Source organism: Rhincodon typus, chromosome 26 (genome assembly GCF_021869965.1).
Source record: "Rhincodon typus isolate 14 chromosome 26, sRhiTyp1.1, whole genome shotgun sequence".
NCBI classification, from domain to species: domain Eukaryota; kingdom Metazoa; phylum Chordata; class Chondrichthyes; order Orectolobiformes; family Rhincodontidae; genus Rhincodon; species Rhincodon typus.
In genome coordinates, this window is record NC_063357.1 from 10,409,313 (window position 1) to 10,432,330 (window position 23,018).

The following is a 23,018-nucleotide window of genomic DNA, read 5'->3' on the forward strand; positions in this document are numbered from 1 at the left end:
GTGCGTCTTCAGTCTAATCTCTTTGCCATTGGTGGTTGTACCTTCACTTTCCAAGCCCTACCTGCTATAATAGCCTCTCTAAATTCTCTGCCTCTGTTCCTTTGAAACAACCACTTGGCCAAACTTTTGATTGAGGCCCAAATAGCCTCAAGTATAAAATTTTGCTTACTAATGCTTCTGCACAGTGCCTTGGGACATTTTAATACTTTAACTATATTGTATAAATGTAAGTTGCTTGAGAATCACTAAATGCTTAACTGTTTGGTAAATCATTGTGAACATTACAATTGGATATTTTGTCATTTAAACACTTATTTTACTTTGGTCATTCTAATTTTAAATAGCAAGCCTTCAATCACGTAATTGGAAACTAAATTCAGATCAGATTAATCTGTAGTTTAATAATATAACGTCAGCTTCTTGCACAACTGGTTGCACGAAGTTAGCTGAATGTCAAAATAATTCTGTTAATTTAAGTTGAATGACTAAGAAATTTGCAGCAGAAATAATTTGTTACATAACTGATTAAGGCCCGTCTCCAATAACCTCCAAAGGTACTAGGGCTCTTGAAGGCACAGAACAAAGATGCCAGAAGCACTCATATTGTGCATCTCTCCAGCCACAATATTTAACCTGGCAAATTAGCAAGGGTTAGGATTAGCAAATAACTCAAAATTTTAAATCTGTCAAAAGAAAAATAGCCTAAAGGCACAAGTTTACTAAACATGTTATTTTGGGGAATGATGTCTACGGTTATAAAAGGTATATAATTTAATATTTTTAGAATTCGTTTCATAAAATAAATTTCACTTCTGTGAAGGGTTCTCATTTAAAAATAACCAGAGCTATTCTGGAATGGTGATTTAAATCCAAAATTTTGCTAGAGATTAGGTGCTTGTGAATCCTTGTGGTGTCAATGGAAAGATATTTATACTGAGATAACAAGGTGTAGAGCTGGATGAACACAGCAGGCCAAGCAGCATCAGAAGAGCAGGAAGGCTGACGTTTTGGGTTGGGTTTATGACATGTATAGCAATTAGCTTTGTTTTCAGTTCAAAAGTATCTAGAATGAGCAATTTTTAAAAGAAATGCAGTTCAGAAGACACTAGTGCTGAGTTTAGAAGCAAGTTTAATTCCTCTTATAGATGGATGATTCGGGGCAAGTCACCTCAAAAGTTTAAATTTATGAAACTTTCACGCGAGGACAGTTTGGTTAAAAATTAGCAGGTTGTTAGAACGGAGAAAGCTCAGGCCTCAAATTTGCTAGAAGTTCACGCTGGCAGATTTGGAAAGGACTCATTGACTTGCTTTACTAGTTCATGGCAAGAGAAATTTCAGGTGTCAGTTAAGTAGAATGTTCAAGAGGTGATAGACCTTTAACTTCTTTGGACTCGAGTCTCTAAAACTTTGTTTACCTGTATATTACAAGATCATTCTGACTGTCTTTATTTAGTTCATTTTTTTTCCCTTCTTTTATGAAGGAATTCTGTTCATTTGTAAATGAAATTTGGCAACTCTGTCAGCATGTGCCTCACTGACTAACCATCTTGTAACCTAAATAAACAATTTAAAAAGTGTTCTCTCAGCTAGAAGGCCAGTGGCCTGTTAGCTCAAAAACAGCAGGCAGAATGCCACAGAAGTTGAAGGAGAAGGCACTTGGGGCGCCGGTTTAAATGGAGATTCCCCTTACAGGGTGGCTTGTGGTTGCTGAAGCATGTTGGACCTCTGGGCCTGTCTGGAAAGTTGAACTCGACCCATTCCAAATCTCCCACCGCTGGCCTGGCATCTGGAAAGCTGCCTCCAGGCAGTTAAACTGGTCCCGACAACTGTGGGAACATACAAACATGAGTTTGGAGCAAAAGTAGGCTACTCAGCCCTTGAGTCTGCTTTGCCATTCAATGGAATCATGGTTGATTTGACTGTTTCCAGTTCCACTTTACTATCTACATCCAATAGCTTTTGATTCCATTACCCAAGCAAGAATCTATCTTTGCCTAAAATTATTCTATGACCTTGCCACACCACTTTCAGAGGCGAAAAATTCCAGTCACACAACACAAATTTCTCATCTCTGCCCTAATAGGGTACCACCTAATTTTTAAAGTGCCCCTACTTCTAGGCCCATCCATAATAAAAAATATGTTCTACATTTACCTTCAAGACTTGTTCAAGATACTTTATTATTTAAATCAAGTGATTGGTCCTGTGGGAAGGAGCCCAGTATGTTAAACCTTTTCATCGCAAGATAACCTGATCAGAGTATCAACTCAGTAAACATTCTTTGAACCACCTCCAAGCCATTTACATTCTTCTTTAGATACGACAATCAAATTGTATACAGTATTCAAAATGTGGTATCACTAAAGCCCTGTATAACTGAAGCATAACATTCTAGAACACCCAGATCCCTTTACACTTTGCATTTTTATTCCTCCATTTCTAGCTTCTTTCTCCTGACTAATCTTAGTCATTCTTTATAGTCTATCCAATCACGAGCTGCCTCTCACCTTTGCATAATTACATGATTTTCCCACAAGTTTAATATTATCTGTAACTACTTTAGTTAACCATGGATAGTAGGCCGTCTCCTTAGGTACAGGAGTAGGTCATTCAGCCCCTCAAGCTATTTCAACCATTCAATGAGATCATGGTTGATCTGTAGCCTAACTCCATATACCTGCCTTTGCTTCATATCCCTTACTCCCTTTGTTTAATAAAATGTTATCCATCTCAGATTTAAAATCAACAGCTAATCCTGGACCCACCATTGTTTGTGGAAGAGGGAGTTCAAAACATCTACCACCCTGTGTGTAGACGTGCTTCCTAAAATGGTCTGACCCTAGCTCCAAGACTATGCCCCTACCACTGGAAATAGTTGTTATCTACCCTGTCTTTTCCTGTTAATATTTTGAAGACTTTGATTAGATCACCCCTAAATCTTCTAAATTCTAGTTAAAACAGGCTATTCCAAGTCTTCCGAAACATTGACTTAAAAGTCTGTCACTGCTTCTGTATTGATCCATCCAGTTCAATTCAGCTTGTTCAGTTTTTGTGGCCACATAATTGCCTTAAGTTTAACGTACTAGTCTTTAACATACTCTTTTCCATTTCAAACAGAATGTAAAATTTAATCACTGTCATTGTTGCTACCTAGAGTGCCTTTACTGAGGTCATTTATTAATCCTGTCACCTGAAAACCTGGAAGCTGGCGGTCATCCAAAATAATCCAGTTGGCCTCTTAACAGACCTTAATAGGCACTTAATTATTTGGATTAGCTACCCACTGCATACGACTGTCCATCCAATGCCATAACTACACAAAAAAAAGGAGCAAGGGATCCAGCACGCAAACTGCTGGCATTATATTTAGCACCTGCCAGCCTCCAAATCTCATGCAGCTGGCACCCAAAAATCAAGCTGAGCATGTGGGCTCACAGATGATGATAATGATGATGATGATGATGACGATGACGACGTTGACTATGATGATGACGATGACGACGACGACGTTTGGAAGGGACCACTGATATCAGAAGAATCATATCCCATGTATAAGCAGGTGCCAAGAAAATTGTATTAAGAGTATTAAAGGGAATAAAATATAATTTCAACCATTTTTAAATTGATATTCTTTCAGATTGATAAAGGTAAAGTATAAAAAAAGCTCTAGTTTAAAACTATTTTTCTGTCAAGTCGAGAAGTGCAATTCATAATTTTAGGATCTTCCATCCAATAAGCAGTGCTGCTCAAAGACAAACTAAGCTTAGTGGAATCTTACCTGTTTATGAGGACCCCTGAGTATGTGAGCCTTGGCACCTTCACATGCTGTCCGCATGGCTTCTAGTGATGGAGTTCCCAATAGATCTGTGATCAAGTCCAACTGCCAGAGATATATAATCCACCGTTTAGGACAGTCACAAGTGTTGCACTCTATTGATCAGTAAGATTCTTTTAAAATATTAAAGTTAGAAGTTGGTATGTATAAATCATTCTAAGGAGAGTCATAAATTGTTGATAACGATTAACCTTTCAGCTCAACTCTGAATAATTCACTTGTGCCATGGGTCTAACTAGAATTAAGGGATTTCGAATTTATAAAATAAAGATCAAATTACTTGGTCGAACTTCAGCGTTTTTGAACTGCAATGTTTTGATTTTTAGTAAACAATTTTACTGACTTATCAAATGCATCTTTTCTTGCATAGTGACAATCATAACACCTGTATTATAAAAAAAATGCTAGAAATTCACATACAATGTTAATATTGTCACAAACATATAGACTGCAGTGCCTTTGGCAAAGTTGAAACTGTGCTAGATTTGAAACTAGAATTTCGAGAGACTGAGCCACAGGCATATACTAAATTCTGTTGATCAGTTATGACTATATTATATAATATATGCATTTGTACAAGTTATTACAAACAACTTGCATTTATCCACAGAATATAGGAAACCAGCTCAAAGTACTTATTCACACTAGCTGCATATTAATAAATCTAGTCCAGTACCACACCAACCAGCAATTTACATAATTCAATTGCTCACTTGACTGTTAGAATGCATATTAATTGAATATTCAAGTAAATGAAAATACATTAAGTATAACTGAGAAAAACTACTTTCTACATTAAGACACAATTGCACAAGACTAAAACAATGGCAGACATATCTTTGAAAGACATTATTATAACAAGTGTTTTAGTTTCATGTAAGAAACTTAATTTAGGCACACAAATTTTGTTGTCTACACTTTACTTTTTTACCTTGAATTGTATTGTTTGAAAGAGACAGCAGTGCAGCGGCGATCTCATTGAATTAGTATTTCAAGCAGGCTAATGCTCTGGGGCAGATGGCTCAAAATGACCAGGTCAAGTAGTTTAATTTAAATTCAATTAATAAATTGGAAACAAAGATAATCTCAGTAATGATGATCATGACAACTATCGTAGGTATTTTTTCAGAATCAATTTCACTAACATTGTTTAGTTTAGGAAGGAAATCAGCTGTCCTTAGTTGGCCTGACCTACAGGTGATTCAGAACTCTTAGTAACAAGGTGGACTCTAAAACTGCTTCAAATGGCCTGGCAAGACACTCTAGTTCAAGGGCAATTAGGGAAAGGTAACAAATACTGGTCTTACCAGCAACCATCCACATCCCATTAAAGAAAAAAAGTTTGATTTTGCAGATTATTGTTCATGCTCATACGTACTGTGATTTTATATTCCAGCAAAAAGCCATGACCCCTGTATAAGTCGAACACCATTCCACACATTGATTTTTACTCAGTTACCTCTTTCCTGTTGGCAATGTTTATGAAAAAAACTTTTGATTCAGCACTCAATTCAGTCCTCTGAGAAAAATAACCTATAGCTGATTTTACCAGATATCCTTCAGTTAATACAGGAACAGCTGATCAGGCAGTACTTCTGTTGGACGAGATTGCTTTCTTACCATAAATTGGTTCTGCAGTTGACAAAGCAGCTTCCTAGCTGACAGACAGGTCAGACAAAGAAGTACTTTTAGTATTGGAACATCAGCACTGGACATGATTGGAGGGGAAGGCAGATTCAGGACTGGACGCAACAGGAAACAAAGGCTAAACTTTATAAAGAATTCTTTTGAAAAAGAAACGGAAGAGATGTTGTTTGAGGGTACCTATATATTTATTTTATGCAATCCATTTTAGAACAATGCAGTTGGGTCATAATGACACACGCCAGTTTACAATCTTGACTTCAGAAAATGCTTGCAACTGTTCCCGCCACATTAATAACCATTTTTGTGGTTTTATAGCTCCAGGCGGACACCATGAGACATGTGCAATTTTAAAGTGGCAGCAAAAGGGAAACACAATGCCTGATACAATATGAAAACAAATATCATGCTGCTCAACAATCGACTCTGACTAGTCAAAATCAACAATTAAAAAGCCCTCATATCAGGAGTTTTGTTCAATAACTGCCTCACTAAAACACAGTAAACTGCACAGATACAGTAGGAAGTTGTAAAGGGTCATGCGCATAGTGGAAAAAGCTGGCAGGTTAAACTTCAATTTGGTATGTGTGAGGTCACCCACTCAAAACAAAATTAGAATAATTTTCACTGTAGTGAGACACAAAAGAACTGTGGATGAGCAAATCTATTTACATGTCCATAGACACACCATCTCTAGGTGTTAATAAAGGACAGAAAAATGGAATTGAACTCCCTTAGAATAGAATATTGGGGGTTAATCTAATCCAAGTCTTTTGAAATGGTAAAAGATTTTTCAACAGGTTGGGTATAAAAATACCTTTTATTTTGGCAGACAATTCACAACAAGGATACAGTCAAAAAGTTAAGAATTGGTCATTTAGCAGTTAAATCACGCAATACTTTTTGGCACTTGTGAGTAATGAAAAATCTAAACTCTTGTCCACAACACTGCAGATACTGGGTCAATTTAAATTTTCATTTACCTACTCTTTTTGCTAGGTAAAGGTATCAAGGGATAAAAATAAGGCAGTTTGTTGAGTGGGGATACAAACCAGCTAATTGAATAGTTGTAAAAACTCAAGGGCCTCAGTAGCATGTGCAGTATGCTTGCTTAGTCTAGCCAAGAGAAACTACAGGCCCTTTAATAAGTTCTAATTATCACCAGTTTATCACATATTAAGGAAGAATGTACAGCTTTACAGAAGTATCACTAACTTAAGCATTGACGATTTCCCTCTCAGTGGAAGACGCTAGTTAGACTGTCCTGGACATTACCCTTTCAAATCTTTATACTACAGTAAACTCCTGTTACTCCTTTCTTATGTCAATGAATGTACTGATAATATTTATAAATAGATATGCAAGATCTATATTACTTCAAATACCAACTTTTGAAAAAGCTGATATTTACACTGCAGATTTTCAATTTTTCTTTTCACCCATCTATTGATACCATGGTACCAAGATTAATGGTATAAGGTTGATACTCAAGTCAATCTGTAAAACAAAGTTTCAAATCTCAATTAAACAATCTGAATGGTTCAAAATAGTAGGTCTTAAATGTAATGTTACAAAACCTCTACAAGAGATGGTAAATGAAGGCTTTGCAACGTCTAAAAGTGAGGTTATCCGAAGAGTATACAGAGGTTTTATGCCCTTAAAACACAAGGCTCCTTATCTTGAAGGAAAAATTCACGTCAATCAGCTGGATTACCTGTTGAATGGGACTTTGAGCCTGGAATAAGATTCTACGGCCTAAAAGTTCTGCAAAGATGCACCCTACAGACCAGATATCGATGGCATTAGTGTAATGGCGGCTACCCATCAGGATTTCTGGTGCTCGGTAATACTGAGTGACAACTTCTTGGGTCATATGACGGGACTCATCAAGTTCTTCTACTCTGGCAAGACCAAAGTCACAAATCTGCAAGAAAACAAAATATTTTGGAACACTAGCAACAAATTTCTTCAATCTACAATCTCAAAGAAAGAATGGTTACACACTTGCTTTCTGGGCAAGAGTAATGCTCATCAACTTTAAAATAAAAACAACAATTGACCTCACCATGCCATGAGTTTTGCACTTGTAAGGTCAAAGCTACTATGAAAAACAATACTACTCTGAATTTTAAGGAGCTTGATGAGCAACAAAGAAACCTGAATGATATGCTTAATATTAAATTACAGAGGAATGACATGCAGCTAAACAGTCTACAGTTAAAATATAATAGTTATGAGTTACTGAAATATGAATCAACTTTTTTTTAATATTATACTTCAAATATTAACCTAATTTAGTTTCAGGTTAAACAAGTGAAATATACATTTAAGAGGCTTTTTTCCAATCTGCTCATGGAATAGGGGCATCCTGCAACGTTAGCAATTATTGCTCATCCCTAATAGCCCTTGAGGGCTGACATTTTGCTCCATTGACTTAGCTGGCTAGCTATGCATCCAAATGATCTAAAGTTCAATCCAAAACTCAAGTTCTTATGCTGTTACGTTAATACAGGTACAAAGTTTGCATTGATTGGCTGATTTAAAGAAATAGCTGAGTATAATTAGTTTCTTCATGGTTTAGGCAGAGAGGAAATTGTAAGCCAAGGTTCTCATTGATGAGTGCTACTCCAAAACCTCTTAAAGACATACTTGCAGCTTGGGGGGAAATGAAAAAAGAGGCTCAGACTCAATAGGTTGAGAAGATCGCTCTACACAAACAGCCGGTCAAGACTTTCTGGTTGGGTGCACTGATAAGGAATGTCCAAATAGACATGGCAGGAAAGAATGCTTATGGAACTATGTTGTTGATTTCAGAAGAGATGAACAAGGTTAACGTTTAAAAAAAATTAACATTAATTTAGCACAACTGCCCAGATTTGGTTTTTCACCCTTACTCAGAATAAAAAGGTTTAATAGGATTTAAATGTGAGTTTTAATTTTCAAATTGGAGACTTTGCTGTTGCTATGCAGATTAATTTTATGTGGTTATTATAAACAAAATTCATGAGCCACAGTGACATATTGGCAATTACATGGAACTTGAACTTCTCCCATCAAATGACAGACTGCAGAGCATACAGTAGCATCATTTTAGTGTATGAAGTGGAAATGTTTTTAAGAGGGAGGAGAGGAAAAGACAGTACTTCTAAATGTAGTCACTTATTGATTAGCATTAAATCACAAATTCAATGCATAAATTTAAGGATATGGAAAGGGCGCTAAACCAAAATAAGGAAGTCTTTTTTTTAAAAAAAGAACTACATTTGCCATACTCTACTCTTCAACCATTTTCTTTTCTAAATTGCATCATCTTACATACTGTGCTCCTTAGACTAAACTATTTAAACTTGAATTTTCTAGCATTCAAAGTGTCACAATAAAATTCCTGCCTAGAAAATTGTTAATTTATCAACAGAAGTGTTTAATTTGAAATCGAAAACACAGGTCAAAAAGAAAAAGACATTAAACCTAAATTCCAAATACCAAGAAATGGCTTTGTTGCTCATCGGGGTACCCTCTTCAGTTAAAACTGTACACAATACATCAGCATAAAGGTTTGACCAATGCTTATATAGCAACAATGCAATGCTGATGGTTTGCCATTTACTGCAGGTCATGCTGTACTGATAGTTTATACTTATCCACTCCAATCCTAGTTAGATCTGTTACTGTTGCAGTATTGCTTCACTTGAATCACTCCTTCAATTTGTTCCTGTACTAAATATTTTACATAATTGCAGCACTGATTTAGTATGATCATCATTTAAATCAATGACCTAAAAATCAAATTTCTCTCGTCAGGTTACATCATTGTTCATTATTATTTCATAATTTCTGCTCTCTATATGCCTAATTCAATGTGAATATCTCCTTTAGCATTGCTTAAAGCATATAATGTCTCGCAAATAACTCTCTCAAGACAGCTCATTTACACTTAGTAGAAAAATCTCTATTTAAATGCAAAAATTCCTTTTGTATTATGCTATATGTTGTGCACTCAAACAATGCATTACTAGTGTACTGCACAAGTAGCCAAAGCCCAATAACATTTCCATATGAAACAAGCTTGCAGTACAATTGAATCCAAGCATGCAGATGTATTCAGTCTTTTATAGTCACACATTCCCTTTTCTGTACAATACTGCATTTTTATTTCACATTAGAAATCACAAAACAAACTTTTTGAAAGTAACATTGGAACAGTGTTTCTAAGCAATACAAGTTAAGGAATTGGGAAGTGTAAAATTAGGATAACAGTGGTGGGAAGTGGTAATCATAGCATGACCATTTTACACTGGCAGTCCCTTTGTAAGCATGACAAAAAGAATTTAGTGCGAAAACGGAGGCGCGTGACCCAGCACAAATAAAGTTTATATATGCAGAAGTAGGCACAGGTAAGGTTTTTAAAAAACATTAAATACAGCAAATGAAAATCTTTGGAGGTTTACAGAAGTGGATAGTGAGACTGCATTTTATTTGGTATGTTCCAAAGCCATAAATTATATACTCTACAATCAAGTGATCCATAAATACATACATCCTGAAGAAAATGTATTTAGAGTGGCAGCTAGTGGCAAATATGAAACACATCAAGACCAAGTGAATGACGAGACACTGTTGTGATTTGGTCCTATTTTGATTACATATTTGAGCCATCATCTATATCAGGATATTCAATACCATTCCTTAATGCGATAGGTGGGATATGCTCTTTTATCCCATAAAATGCAAAATACTGGATTATGCAGGATGGTGATGAGTGGGGGGGGGGGGGGGGGGGGGGGGACTGACGAGGAAGCAAGGGAAGTAAGTTGAGTATTGTGAAATAAAGCAAACCAATGATTAGAGGACAAGGTTGGAGAATAATTTATTTTTCATCACTTCCGAGAAGGTTCTAGTGTTATTTCAGCAATGACTTGGTGTCACAACTGAGTGGAAAAAGCTTGCTTTCTACCTTCATCAATTTTGTATCTAACACTATACTTCAGCACCCAAACGGACAGGTCAGAAAGAACTGCAGCATGAACTTCAAGTAGATCAGTGTACACTTTCAGTATCTTGTAACAAGCGTTTTATTAAATCCTGCAAATACTCAGGCAGCATCTGTGGAAAAGAGAAAAACAGTTTCAGATCTGTGACCTTTCATCAAAACCAAGAAAATTTAGAAAAGAAATAGGCTTTGAGCAAGAGAAAAAGCGGGTAAAGGAGAATAAAAGGTTTTTGATATGGAGTGCAGGAGGAATTAAATGACAAAAGGTTTCATGGTACAAAAGCTAAAGGGAACGATAACAGGACAAGTGAGGAAACTAAGATCTACAATGGTATAGTAACACTCAAAACACTTCTAACCTTCCTCCATTATCTTGAAAAGGACATCCACTGTAATGTTCTCTTTCCACAGATGCCATTTGACCTGCCAAGTATTTCCAGGATTTTGTTTAAGATTTCCATCATCCACAGTATTTTGTTTTTGCTTTATCAGACTGACTGAATCTCCATTATAGATGAAAGCAAAGGTCAAACCCAAGTTCAAAAGAAATGTACACAATCTGAAAAAGGACTAGCTGTGTAGATATGATGCAAAGCTGCATACCCTCAAAGCAGAAAAGAATAGCTCACTGCCACATCTATGACTGCTTACGTCCATTATAACAATTCCACCAATCCCAACTCACGTAAATGAACTGGAAGAAATTGCTGTGAATATATAAAAAATGCAATCTGAGATCTATTTTGCATTAAACATATGTTGAATTTCCAGTAACAGCTGTACAAATATTTAGTTTATGTAAAGCAGGCATTTCTCCATTAAAATAAAACTCATTTCATTGTAAGTACAATTAATGTTATTTGGCGATTTCAAACTCCAAAACCAACTAATTATGAATGGGGCTGATCTTTTAGTAGGGGTAAACAACTACATGAGATCCAATTGAAAGCTATTATGTGTGGAAAGATGATTTTTACATGACAATTGACATTGATAATTATCTCAGTTTAATCAAAGATTTGGTAGAAGCTTATAATTGTTTTGTATATTTGACCAGATAGCAACAGTCAAGTTGTTAAGCAGGTAATTTCTTGGATTTGTTTAGATTGCCTAAGCTTTCTTTCATTCTACCACCCTACCTATGCTTTGGAAGAAAAGTTGCTTGGAGTTATGTCACAGAACTTTTCTGGCTCAGAAGGCAACAGTTCAGCCCATCACATCCACACTGGTTCTCTTTGAGAATTATGCCTTATTCCAAATCTCCTACCTTTTACCGTGGAACATTAAAGTTATTTGAATAGAAACAATCTAATGCCCACATGAATGCAACTGAACCAGTCTCCATCACAATGGCAGGCACTACATTCCAGACTCTATCCATTCATTTTTATGAAAAGGTTTCGCACATTGCATTAGCTTCTTTTACAAGTTACTGAATCTGTATCCTCTTGTTCTTGATGCTTTGACTCTGGGTCAAATCTCCTTTTGGATTTTTCCTTTCCAAGGAGAGGCTTCCCAACTTCTCCAAACTTTGTAACTGTAATTTCCTACATCTGAAACCAACGTTATAAAGCTCTTCTGAACACTCTAACGTGTTCACATTCTTCTTAAAGTGTGGTGCTCAACTGTATACAGTACTCCATCTGAGGTCCAACTAGCAACTTGTACAAGTTCAGCATTACTTCCTTGCTCTATCCCCGAATTAATAAAATCAAGTGTACTGTAATGTTTATCAATTACACTCTCCACCTATCCGGTCATCTTTAATTATGTACGTATATATACCTAATACTCTTCTGCTTCTGCACCTCCTTTAGAATTGCACCCCTCAATTTATATTCTTTCCATCCTCTTCCTACCAAAATGAATCACCTCATTTTCCTGCATAAAGCTTCATTTGCTACTTATCTGCCCACTCCAACTTACGTTCTTTTGAAGTTTTACCCTGTCCTCCTCCTCGGTTTACAATGCTTCCTAGTTTTGTATCATCTGCAAACTTTGAAACTGTCCCCTGTACACAAACATCAAGACCAACAACATATCAGGAAGTGAGGGGCCGACTGCAGGGAACTCCACTTAACTTGTCTGGACTGTGAAAATATTAGTTATTCTGTATCATTGTTAATGTCCATTGTATCCTATAAGCTACAACTTTGTTCACAAGTTTGTTACATGGCACTGTATTAAATGTCTTTTGAAAGTCCATGTATTTCACCTCAACAGCATTCCCTCATCAACTCTCACCTCTAACTGAACTTGCCAATAAGTTAGTCAAAGAAAATTTTCTCTTATGTAATCCATGCTGGCTCTTCCTAACCAACCCACATTTTTCCAAGTGACTATTAATTCAATCCCAAACTTTTCTACAAACTCCCCCACCATTGAAGTTAGACGGACTTGTAGTTACTGGGCTCATTCTTTCAACCCTTTTTGAAAGAGGGCAGAATATTTGCAATTCTCCAGTTCTTTAGCATCTTGCCCAAGTCTAGAGAAGACAATGATTATGGCCAGTGCCTCCACAACTTCCATTCTCACTTCTTTCAATATCCTTGGATGCATACAACTATACAGCATGGAAACAGACCCTTTGGTCCATGCCAAGACATCCTAATCTGACCTAACCCCATTGCCAGCATTTGGCCCATATCCCTCTAAACCCTTGCTATTCATGTACCCATCCAGATGCCTTTTATATGTTGTAGTTGTACAAGCCTCCAACACTTACAATGGCAGCTTCTCCTTATGGTCCTGGTGCCTTGACAATTTCAAGCACTGACAGTTTATCCAATACCACCACCATATAAATTTTGAACCCTTCTCATGACAGAGTTTCCTCCTGTCACCTTGGCAAAAACAAATACAAAGTATTAATTGAGCATCTCAGCCATAGGCCTGTTTCCATATGTAAATCCTCTTTTGGGTCTCTAATCAGCCCTATTATTACACTCTTATTACGTACTGCCCATAGAAGACTAAAGAGATTCTCCGATTTGGTGGCTGCCAGTTTTTTCCTCATAATCTTCCTTTGTTTCTCATTTGTTTTTGACCACTTCTGAACTTCTGTATTCAGCTTTGTTTTCAATTGGATTTTCTAGCCGACACCCATCATAAACACACTTTTTTTCTTGCTTATCTTAATTTCTATACTTTTCATCCAGGATCTCTGGATTTATTTGCCAAAAATTTTTGAAGGTAGTCCATTGTTTAGCTACAGTTCTAGCTGCCAAGCTTTGGCTCCAAAATTCAGCCCAGCTCTATTTTTGCCTGATTAAAGTTAGCTGTCTCCCAGTTGACTATTCTTACTCTGAATTACCCACTGTTCTTTTTGATAGTCATCCCAAACCTTATATATAATGATCAGTCTCCTAGGTATTTCTACACTGACATTTAATCCACATGGTCTATTTCATTTCCAAGAACCAGGTCCAACAGTGCCTCCTTTTGCTTTCTCCACAGAAAGTGCCAGACCTGCTCAGTTTCTCCAGGATTCTCTGGTTTGTTTCATATTTTCAGCACCAGCAGTATTTATTCAAGTGCCTCCTTTCTTGTTGGACTAGGTACATTCTGTAGAAAGTTCCCCTGAACTCAATTTAGAATGCTTCTCTCCTTTACACTATTACCATCCCAGTCTATTTCTGGGAATTAAATTGCATTAGAACTACAAGCATTTACACCTAATTTCCATGCAGTTTTGCTTTTCTCCATTTAAAAAAAAATTGTTTACATACAACTGACATCTTATAATTTGCTTCACTAACTGATTGACAATGTATGTTCAGCATGTTCAGAGTGGAGGCTTTGATCAATGTTGTCAGATTCATGTTTAAAATCTATATTGCCATACGTAAACATTCAAGTTAAGCTCCAGTTAATGCAAGTGTAACTTACAGCATGAAATTGTATAAACAATCAGTTCATTACCCATTCTTATCTCCAAGTTGGAAAACATTGACAAAATAAAAAGGCATATGTATCATAGCTTTTCGCCTCCTTTGGAAAATAGGTACCCCTTCCAATTTTCTCTCCTCCCTTAGGCATGGTACTAAGCACCTTCAAGAATAAAAAAAAATGATTATTCGCTCGAGCCTTGGCATGCATGCATGAGGAATGGCCCTGTGGGACATTAGCATACATTGATTACTGAGCGGTAGCAACAAGACAGGCCCAATTTTGACCTCTCTAACCAAAGAGGGCCAGATCAACTGAGGTAGGTTCATACAGAGCAAGAATGGCCAAGTCAAATTTGAAGCCCAAAGCTGGATCTCCTTGGTTCAGCTAAATCCATTGATCCATCCGGGAACTTGTGCCAAGAGCTTTTACAAATCAAACCAACAATTATTTTTGGTCAATTTAGGAGTCTGTAACTGAAATAAATGCCTTTGAGGCTAACGTCCTAATTTGTGCATACAGTGCATCTTACTAAGGAAATGAATTGCAAAGTTGTGTACTGATCCATAAAATCTGGGATAATTAAAGTAGTAGTACCATTCTTTTGTAAAACAAAAATATTGCATTAAGTGAGATAACAAGGTGTAGAGCTGGATGAACACAGTAGGCCAAGCAGCATCAGAGGAGCAGGAAGGCTGACGTTTCGGGCCTAGACCCTTCTCCATTTCTGAAGAAGGGTCTAGGCCCTGCTCCTCGGATGCTGCTTGGCCTGCTGTGTTCATCCAGCTCCACACCTTGTTATCCCAGCCTATCCAGCATCTGCAGTTCCTACTATCTCTATTGCATCAAGTGGTGTTTACAATGATTTCTTATAGTAACCGTAAAATATTCTGGTTTGGTTCATGTATCAACCAACCTGTAATATTTTTCCAGTAAGTTGTTCCTTGCTTGATTTTATTGAAAATTGCATCAGCAATTCTACACTAAGTAGCAATTTTGGTATATACAGAAAGGAACATACACTTCACCATATGAATCAAATGGAACACTTACTTTAATTAGCTCATTAGCTCTTACTGGAACACAGTTTTAGTTAATACTGTAGTAATGTAGACAAAACTAACCTTCAGGACACAGTTGCTGTTCACAAGAAGATTCCCTGGTTTGATATCTCTGTGTAAAATGCCAGCTGAATGCAGATACTTCAACCCTAAGATTAAAAGTAGTTAAATAATTAAAACTATACAAGTATTTAAAATTGCACATCTGTCAAACTATATTCTCAAAAAAAATTTGAGTGTCTTAAGGTCACAAAAGGCACTAAATAAACATAAGTTCCTTTCTTTCACTAGGGCATACATTAAAAATTGCAAGGTCAGTCAGTATTTAAAAGAAAGGTTAACACTTCAAGTGAATTCTGAGATATGATCTGCTTATTCTTCCAGTTGCCTGTGCCCTCCTGAGGTTTTCCACCACTATGTTTCACTTCAGGTTTTCTGGACTTTGATTCTTTTAAAAACTTCACAACTTGGTCTCAAAATGTGATACTATCACATATACATTACAATTTAATTCTTTTAGATAGTACTTTTCCTTATTTTGCAGCTGCACCCAAGCATTCTACTTGCTGCCTATTCATTGACTTGAACTGACAGAGCTGGCACATACTAAAATATATCCCCCAATTCTCTTTCTTGATACAGACTAATAGGAAATGGGCACATGCATCAAAAGATTCTCCTGCCAAGAGGTTCCCAGATTGGGGAGAGATGAGGGCCCAGTAGCCAGGATGACTAGGTCAGCAAAGGAGTGGGGAATGGATCTTGACAAAGATAACAGGCCCTCTTTACCCCACCCCACCCCACCCCCCCAACTCCCTTTTCCCAGCTCCTGATTTCTCTCTCCTGGGCTGCATCCACCCAAAACATTTGTATGTGCATGTGCGATTTAAAGCCCTGCATAGTGTGCATGCGCTGGTGTCAGCGAATGCAGCCTTCTCCCAACTTAAGTGCAAAGGCTAGGTTGGCATTCCAGTACTTCATTGTCAAAGGCAAGTCTTTCAGATGAGATGTTAAACTGAGGCTCTATCCACCATCTTGGGATACAAAAGATACCTTGGAACAACCTTGAAGGGCACCAAGGGTTACCCCTAGTTTCCTGGCCAACATTTATTGCATTATTTTTTGATGTTGATCATCTGGTCTTTAGCACAATATTGTTTGTAGTAGTGTGTGGTGAACAGACTGACAACTTTTGTTTTATTAAATCGCTGACTGCACTTCAAAAATGCTTGGCTGTGAAGTGCCAAAGTGCCTTACTACATAAATGCAAGATTTTCTTTCTCCAAAGTGATAAAACACCTTGATTAATGTTAGCTTTTCTATAACAAGACATGAGACGGGTTCTAGATCATGAAGCTGTTCAACGTGGAGCCTGAGATCAATCTGTAGTGTTAGACAACTACATTAGCTGAAAAAAAAAGATTTTTTTAGCATCAATATGAACTTCAATATTTGATGCAGCATGGCAAGACAGTCTAGATTTGATTAATTTAGATTTAGACAGATCATGGAGAACCTTGATGTAATGCTTGACCACAAACACTAGTTTGTCCTTACGTTCTAGGTATTATTGTTTCACTATACTAAATTTAGCAATTTGCAACTTACCCACTGATGGTGGAATCCAAGTTCAAGCCATCATCTCATCCTTATAGGCTCTGGCCAAACTTCAGCTCTTGGCAAGTTTCAACTCATCCATAACTCCATAATCGATAGCTTATCTTGAAGTCACATCAGCATTATCCTATCCTTTTTAATCTGTATTATCTCAAAACGACAAGCGACTCAACCTAAATATTTTCATCTTTCCTTTCAAACCTCTCCGCGGCATTGATTTGTTTTGCTGTGGCAATCAACTAGTATCCAAATATGAATGTTTTGTATTGCCATGCCTTTTGCATTTATTTTTACATAATTGTATGTAATAGAATGGAATTTCTCAAGATACTTGAGGGGAACATTCTTAAATGAAGAATGACAGCAAGCCATAAAAGGATATATTAGGTCAGATGACAGAAGTCTAGTCAAAGAGGTACTTACTAAGTGGTGTCTTGAAGGAGTAAAGCAAGGGAGAGAGGTGGAAGGATGTAGGGATGGTATCCCAGACCTTGGAGGCATAAGCAATTAAAAGCAAAGCAATGATGGAGTAATTATAGGGAATAATAGGGAATGCAAAGGAATCAGAATTAGAGCATAAATGTTTGAGAGAGGCAGGGCTGGACATGGATTGGCGTGGACGAGTTGGACCAAAGTGCTGTATGACTCGAAAACTCTATACATAAACATGTTGCTTGAACACAGCCAAATGTAAGTCAGCAAGTTTATGGAGATTAGAATAAGAGAAACTTGCTGAATGTTCAAATAGTCAAGTTTAGAATAACAATTAATGAGAGCTTCAGCAACATTGTTTAAAACAGGTGAAATTAGGCAACGCTATGGAGGGGAAAATCAGGTAGCTTTTGTGATGGCGTAAATGGTCAGAATTCCATCTAGGATCAAAATGCGACACCAAGGCAACAAACAAACGGCCTAAATCTCAGCTAACAAGGTGTACAGCTGGATAAACACAACAGGCCAAGCAGCATCAGAGGAGCAGGAAAGCTGACGTTTCGGGCCTAGACCTTTCTTCAGAAAAGGTTCATTTATGAAGAAGGGGCTAGGCCCGAAACGTCAGCTTTCCTGCTCCTCTGATGCTGCTTGGCCTGCTGTGTTCATCCAGCTCTACATCTTGTTATCTCAGATTCTCCAGCATCTGCAGTTCCTACTATCTCTAGGGCTAAATCTCAGTTTGTATCCGTGACAACTGAGCTAGTCGTTAGGAAGTGGAAGGTTGGAATGTGGTCTGAAAATAACATCTTCAGTCTTTCCAATATATAACTGGAGGAAGTTTATGCCCAACCAATACTGGATGTCACAATCTGATAACAACATTTCAATTAAAGGGTGATAGAGAGGTAGAGCCACGTGTCATCCATACACATGAAAACTAATCCTTGCCTTTGGGTGATGTCATTGAGGGGCAGCATGCGGATAAGGATGGGCCAGGGAGAAACATTTGTGGAAAACCAGAGGTAGCAGTATGGGAACCAGAAGAGAAGCTACTGCAAGCAATTCTCTATGATAAGAAGAGAACAGAACATGAGGACAGTCCTACCCATATGCATACCAGATGTGGTAGTGGGAGGATAATGCAGTCAAATATCAAGGCCTACATGCTGGTCAAGGAGGACACGAGAGAAATACTGTGTTACAGTTACATGGGATGTTACTTGTCACTTTGGCAGAGTTGTTTCAGTACCTTGGCAGGGTAAAAACCTGATTGGAGGGATTCCAACATGGAGTCCCAAGAAAGACAGGAATGGATTTGGGAAGTGACCTAAGCAGTAACTACAAAAAGTGTTTTAAAATAAGAGTTCACCATTTCCAGTCCGTCCAACCTTCACAAGGTCCTTTAAAATCTTACTTTAACTACAACCCCTCATGTCGACCTGCACTTTTTTTTTCTTTCCTCTTTTGCTTAGGATCTATTTTTTTCTCTTTAACAGAAAGCTGCAATGTCTTCCTGCTGGAGTCTTTTGCAAACAGCTTACATGACTAGCATGCATCGCTTTTGGTTGGAAAAACTACCAAATGATCTCAGGTGTGATTATCACGAACAATTTATAGAACCTGTAAATGTAAGAATCCAGTGGGTGGAAACATTAACAATTCCAACGCTGCAAAAAATGCACTTGTGCAAATTACTCCTACATACAGGATTCAAAGTATGTAGAACAATATACACAAACCAAGAGATGCTCTTGATGGCATTCTCTTAATAGAATTGTGTTAAAGGGAGAAACCAGATGTGAATTTATTTCTTCCCTTCACTCCCTAACACTCTATTTGGACTTCCTGGATTGCATTCCTCCACCAGACAAGTATCATGATGTTTGGTCTTTGTCAACATTACTAAAGCTGCAGTAACACTCCATCATAAAATAACATCTAGCATCTAGCAACACGTCCTGTACCTCAACGGTGGAGACGTGCACTGGTTCACCATGCCAGAGATTTTCTAATTATTCTAGCACTGGAAATACTAAAAGTTAACATCCATTTATATACTGCATCCAATAAGCATTCTAGGACATCATGGGGTTATGTTAAAAGTGACAATATTTCAAAACTAATGTGCGATTACACAGCAGCCAATTTGCACACAGCAAGATACTATAAATGAACAGTAAATATTAGTGATAGTGATGAATTAATATGGGCCACAACACCATGCAGAACTCTGCTGCTTTTCATTGAAAATACCATTCACACCTAAAGAACTGACAGATTATTTTACCTAAAAAGACTAACAGTGCAGTAGTCAGTCAGTTCTCAGCTGGAATATCTGCCTAGATGGTGCTCAAATGCAGGTTGGGTCTTGAACCCCAAAACTCTTGAATCAGGCAGGAAGGTTAACACTGACCTACAACTGATTTAGTTCTACATGGCTTATTACATATGTAATATTAAAGTTTTACATTGAGGATAAATCCTGATATAAATTTTACATAGCACTGAATGTTTACCCACCTCTCAAAATCTGGTACAGGAAAACTTTGACATGATCTGAACTCAATGGTTGTGGAGACACGATGATCTTGTGAAGATCACTTTGCATTAGCTCTGTGACAACATAGCTGAGGAAGGGAAAAAAGTCAAGGAGAAAACACTAGTTGCATAAATCAATTCCTAACCATTGTAGCCGCAATTTGGACACTTTAGTTACTGTTTCCAGTGATGAAAGTTTAGCAGACCAAGTTGGAATAAAGATACATATCATAGAACTTTTGACAACCTCAGAATATTCCAATGTGCTTTGCAGCAATAAGTACAAAATGAAGCACGACGTTATGATAGTCTGTTTTCAGTTAACTTCTGACTTAAAGAATAGTTAATATTGATAAATATTTGCATCAAAATATGTACTTTTAACTCAAAGTTTTAAATCTTATGAAATAAGGCTATTAAATGGGCAACAAAAACAAAGTTGCTGGAAATGCTCAGGAGGTCTGGCAGCATCTGTGAAGGAAAAAACAGAGTTAATGTTTCGGGTCTGGTGACCCTTCCTCAGAACGGAAGGGTCACTGGACTGGAAATGTTAACTCTCTTTTTCATTCACAGATGCTGCCAGACCTGCTGAGCTTTTCCAGCAACTTTGTTTTTGTTCCTGATTTACAACATCCGCAGTTCTTCAGGCTTTTATTAAATGGGCAAACTTCCTTTAGTTACATCAATAATCCCACTGATTATTAATTTTGCTTAACTGCAACATGGGTTTAGGTAACTTTCTAATAATTCTCTGAAAACAGAATTTAGATAGAAGTTTTAATATTTAATTGTATTTTAATAGGACTTTAAAAAAAATGAACTGAGAGTCCTTACAAGGTTCAACAGGCAAATGCACACCTGATGTTTCAAAGAGCTTACAGACATTCAGAGTTTGATCTTCCATCTCTGACAAGATGTCCGTTCAGCCAAGTTAATAAAAATGAACTAACAAACTGGGGGTTCTAACAGGAAGTTATGCATGTGGATGTCAGCTGTGATGGAAACGAGTTTGTCATCTTTTATGGTCAAAAACTTTAACATTCATTTTTAGGCTGGCAAAGGATAAACAGAAAGCCAGCAAAAAAATATATTCTCTCATGAAGTCCTAAACTCTTTCAAAACAAAAAAACAAAAAAAACAATTAAAACGCACATCCCAGGGTAACTCAGATTGATAAAACAAACTAAATTAGTAAGAAATAATTTAATCCGAGTCTTAGTTGGAGAATCTTCAATGGAATCCAGATTTCTTAGAATCCTTTGAATTCAAAAATACAACAGAAATGGCAGCGCTCATTCCCAAACTTTTGTGCTAATAGAAATACTTTCATTTGTAAACAGCTGATTTTCTTTCCCCTGCAAATGGCAAAAAACGATATTTTAAGCAGCTCTGTAGAATTCAAAAGGTGGCATTACTCAACAGGATCAAACTCTGATCGATGACAAGAACAAACATTATCTGTGCCAAAGAGAGTAGATCCACCAGATTTTATTGATTCAGAGATAGTAGGAACTGCAGATGCTGGAGAATCTGAGATAACAAAGTGTAGAGTTGGATGAACACTGCAGGCCAAGCAGCATCAGAGCAGGAAAGCTGACGTTTCGGGCCTACACCCTTCTTCACCGTGCCGCCCCTAATTGACTTGACTGATCTTTCCCAGTTCTTTGCAGCTCATCGTCATCTTATTACCTGAATATTTGCAATTTTGAGAATTTAGGCTTCACTACATTTGAATAACCTGCAGATCTCGAGCCAAACAATGTTAGCATGGATGTTAAACATGCTTTTCTCACTTAGTCAACTGTGCCTTATCTGAACCATTACATACTAATTTCCAGGCCCCAAAAAAACTAGCTTCACTTCTCCTGCTGACTACCGTTTCTTTTTTACTTCACAAATTTAAGCTTAAACTGAATTTGAAGGGTCTAGGCCCAAAACATCAGCTTTCCTGCTCCTCTGATGCTGCTTGGCCTGCTGTGTTCATCCAGCTCGACACCTTATTATCCCAGATTTAATTGATTTTTGCTTTAAATGGAAAGCTGCTTAGAAAAGAGGAAATGCTTTTGAAACAAGTGTACATATCAACAAGCTAATGTGTGACAATTTCAAACAAGCTCACATGCAATGAAGCAATGCCCAAATGAGGAATGTGAAATTTTGTTTAAACAGTCAACTTCAGGCTAAAAGAAAACCACGTTCAATGCTACAAATAATTCAAAACAAACAAGTTCACAATTTGTAGTGCAAGGAGGCAGCCCTGTGCCCAAGGTGCATTTAAATTGTATAACTTAAAAGGTACACACACACACACACCTGTATTTTTCATAATATCCAAAATGAAGCTTCATTATATATATTTTAGATGCTAACTTCAAAATGGAGGCCATTTGTTTTTACTTCTTGAATGAAGCAACTGGCAGGATAGTAAATCTCAATGCCGTTGTGGAGTTTGTCATTAGCCAGTCCAGGTTATAAGTTATAGTTAAAGTCCATGAAAAAGCAGTATAAATTGTTATAAAAACAACACAAAAATCAGTGAAAAACTGTAAAACCAACTATTAGTTCTAAAGCTTCCTACATTCATAAGCCACCTACATAATTCTGGATAATCTGATTTTACTGTCAATGCTACTGGACTATTTTTGCAACAAATACATGACCATATATTTAAATCCTCCAAATACAGCTCACAATGACAGTTTTTAAAAAATGGCCCAGTAACTAGAATAGTAAGTAGTCATGGCTAATGTTTACTGTAAAAGCCAGTTTATTCTGCACGATATGCCTTTTCCAGTCCACAGCTCCCTGAAGTTATCCACACAGCCTCATATACGCATTATTACAGAATAAAGTTTATTTAGTACCTTTCATGCTGCTGTACAACTTGGTGGGAACATTAGCTGTGACATTCCAAATGCATAACTTCATTACAAAGCAAACTTGTAAGCACTGCAGTCCAGTTGAACAAGTTCACAAATTGATCTATGAATTTATCAACAAAAACAGAGGTTGC

At 37.2% G+C, this 23,018-nt stretch overlaps 1 protein-coding gene across 1 annotated transcript in view; it reads right to left on the reverse strand.

The window, feature by feature from the left end:
* Window positions 1–6: 6 nt before the first annotated feature.
* Window positions 7–23,018, reverse strand: part of nlk2 (nemo-like kinase, type 2) — a 54,267-nt gene continuing 31,255 nt past the window's right edge. Inside the window, exons 4-8 of the mRNA XM_048612344.1 lie at window positions 19,988–20,094; window positions 15,482–15,567; window positions 7,194–7,403; window positions 3,779–3,880; window positions 7–1,826 (exon numbers count right to left, since the gene is read on the reverse strand). Coding sequence (XP_048468301.1) covers window positions 1,809–1,826; window positions 3,779–3,880; window positions 7,194–7,403; window positions 15,482–15,567; window positions 19,988–20,094 — 523 coding nt within the window. The 3' untranslated portion in view covers window positions 7–1,808. The remainder of the gene's footprint in view (window positions 1,827–3,778; window positions 3,881–7,193; window positions 7,404–15,481; window positions 15,568–19,987; window positions 20,095–23,018) is intronic.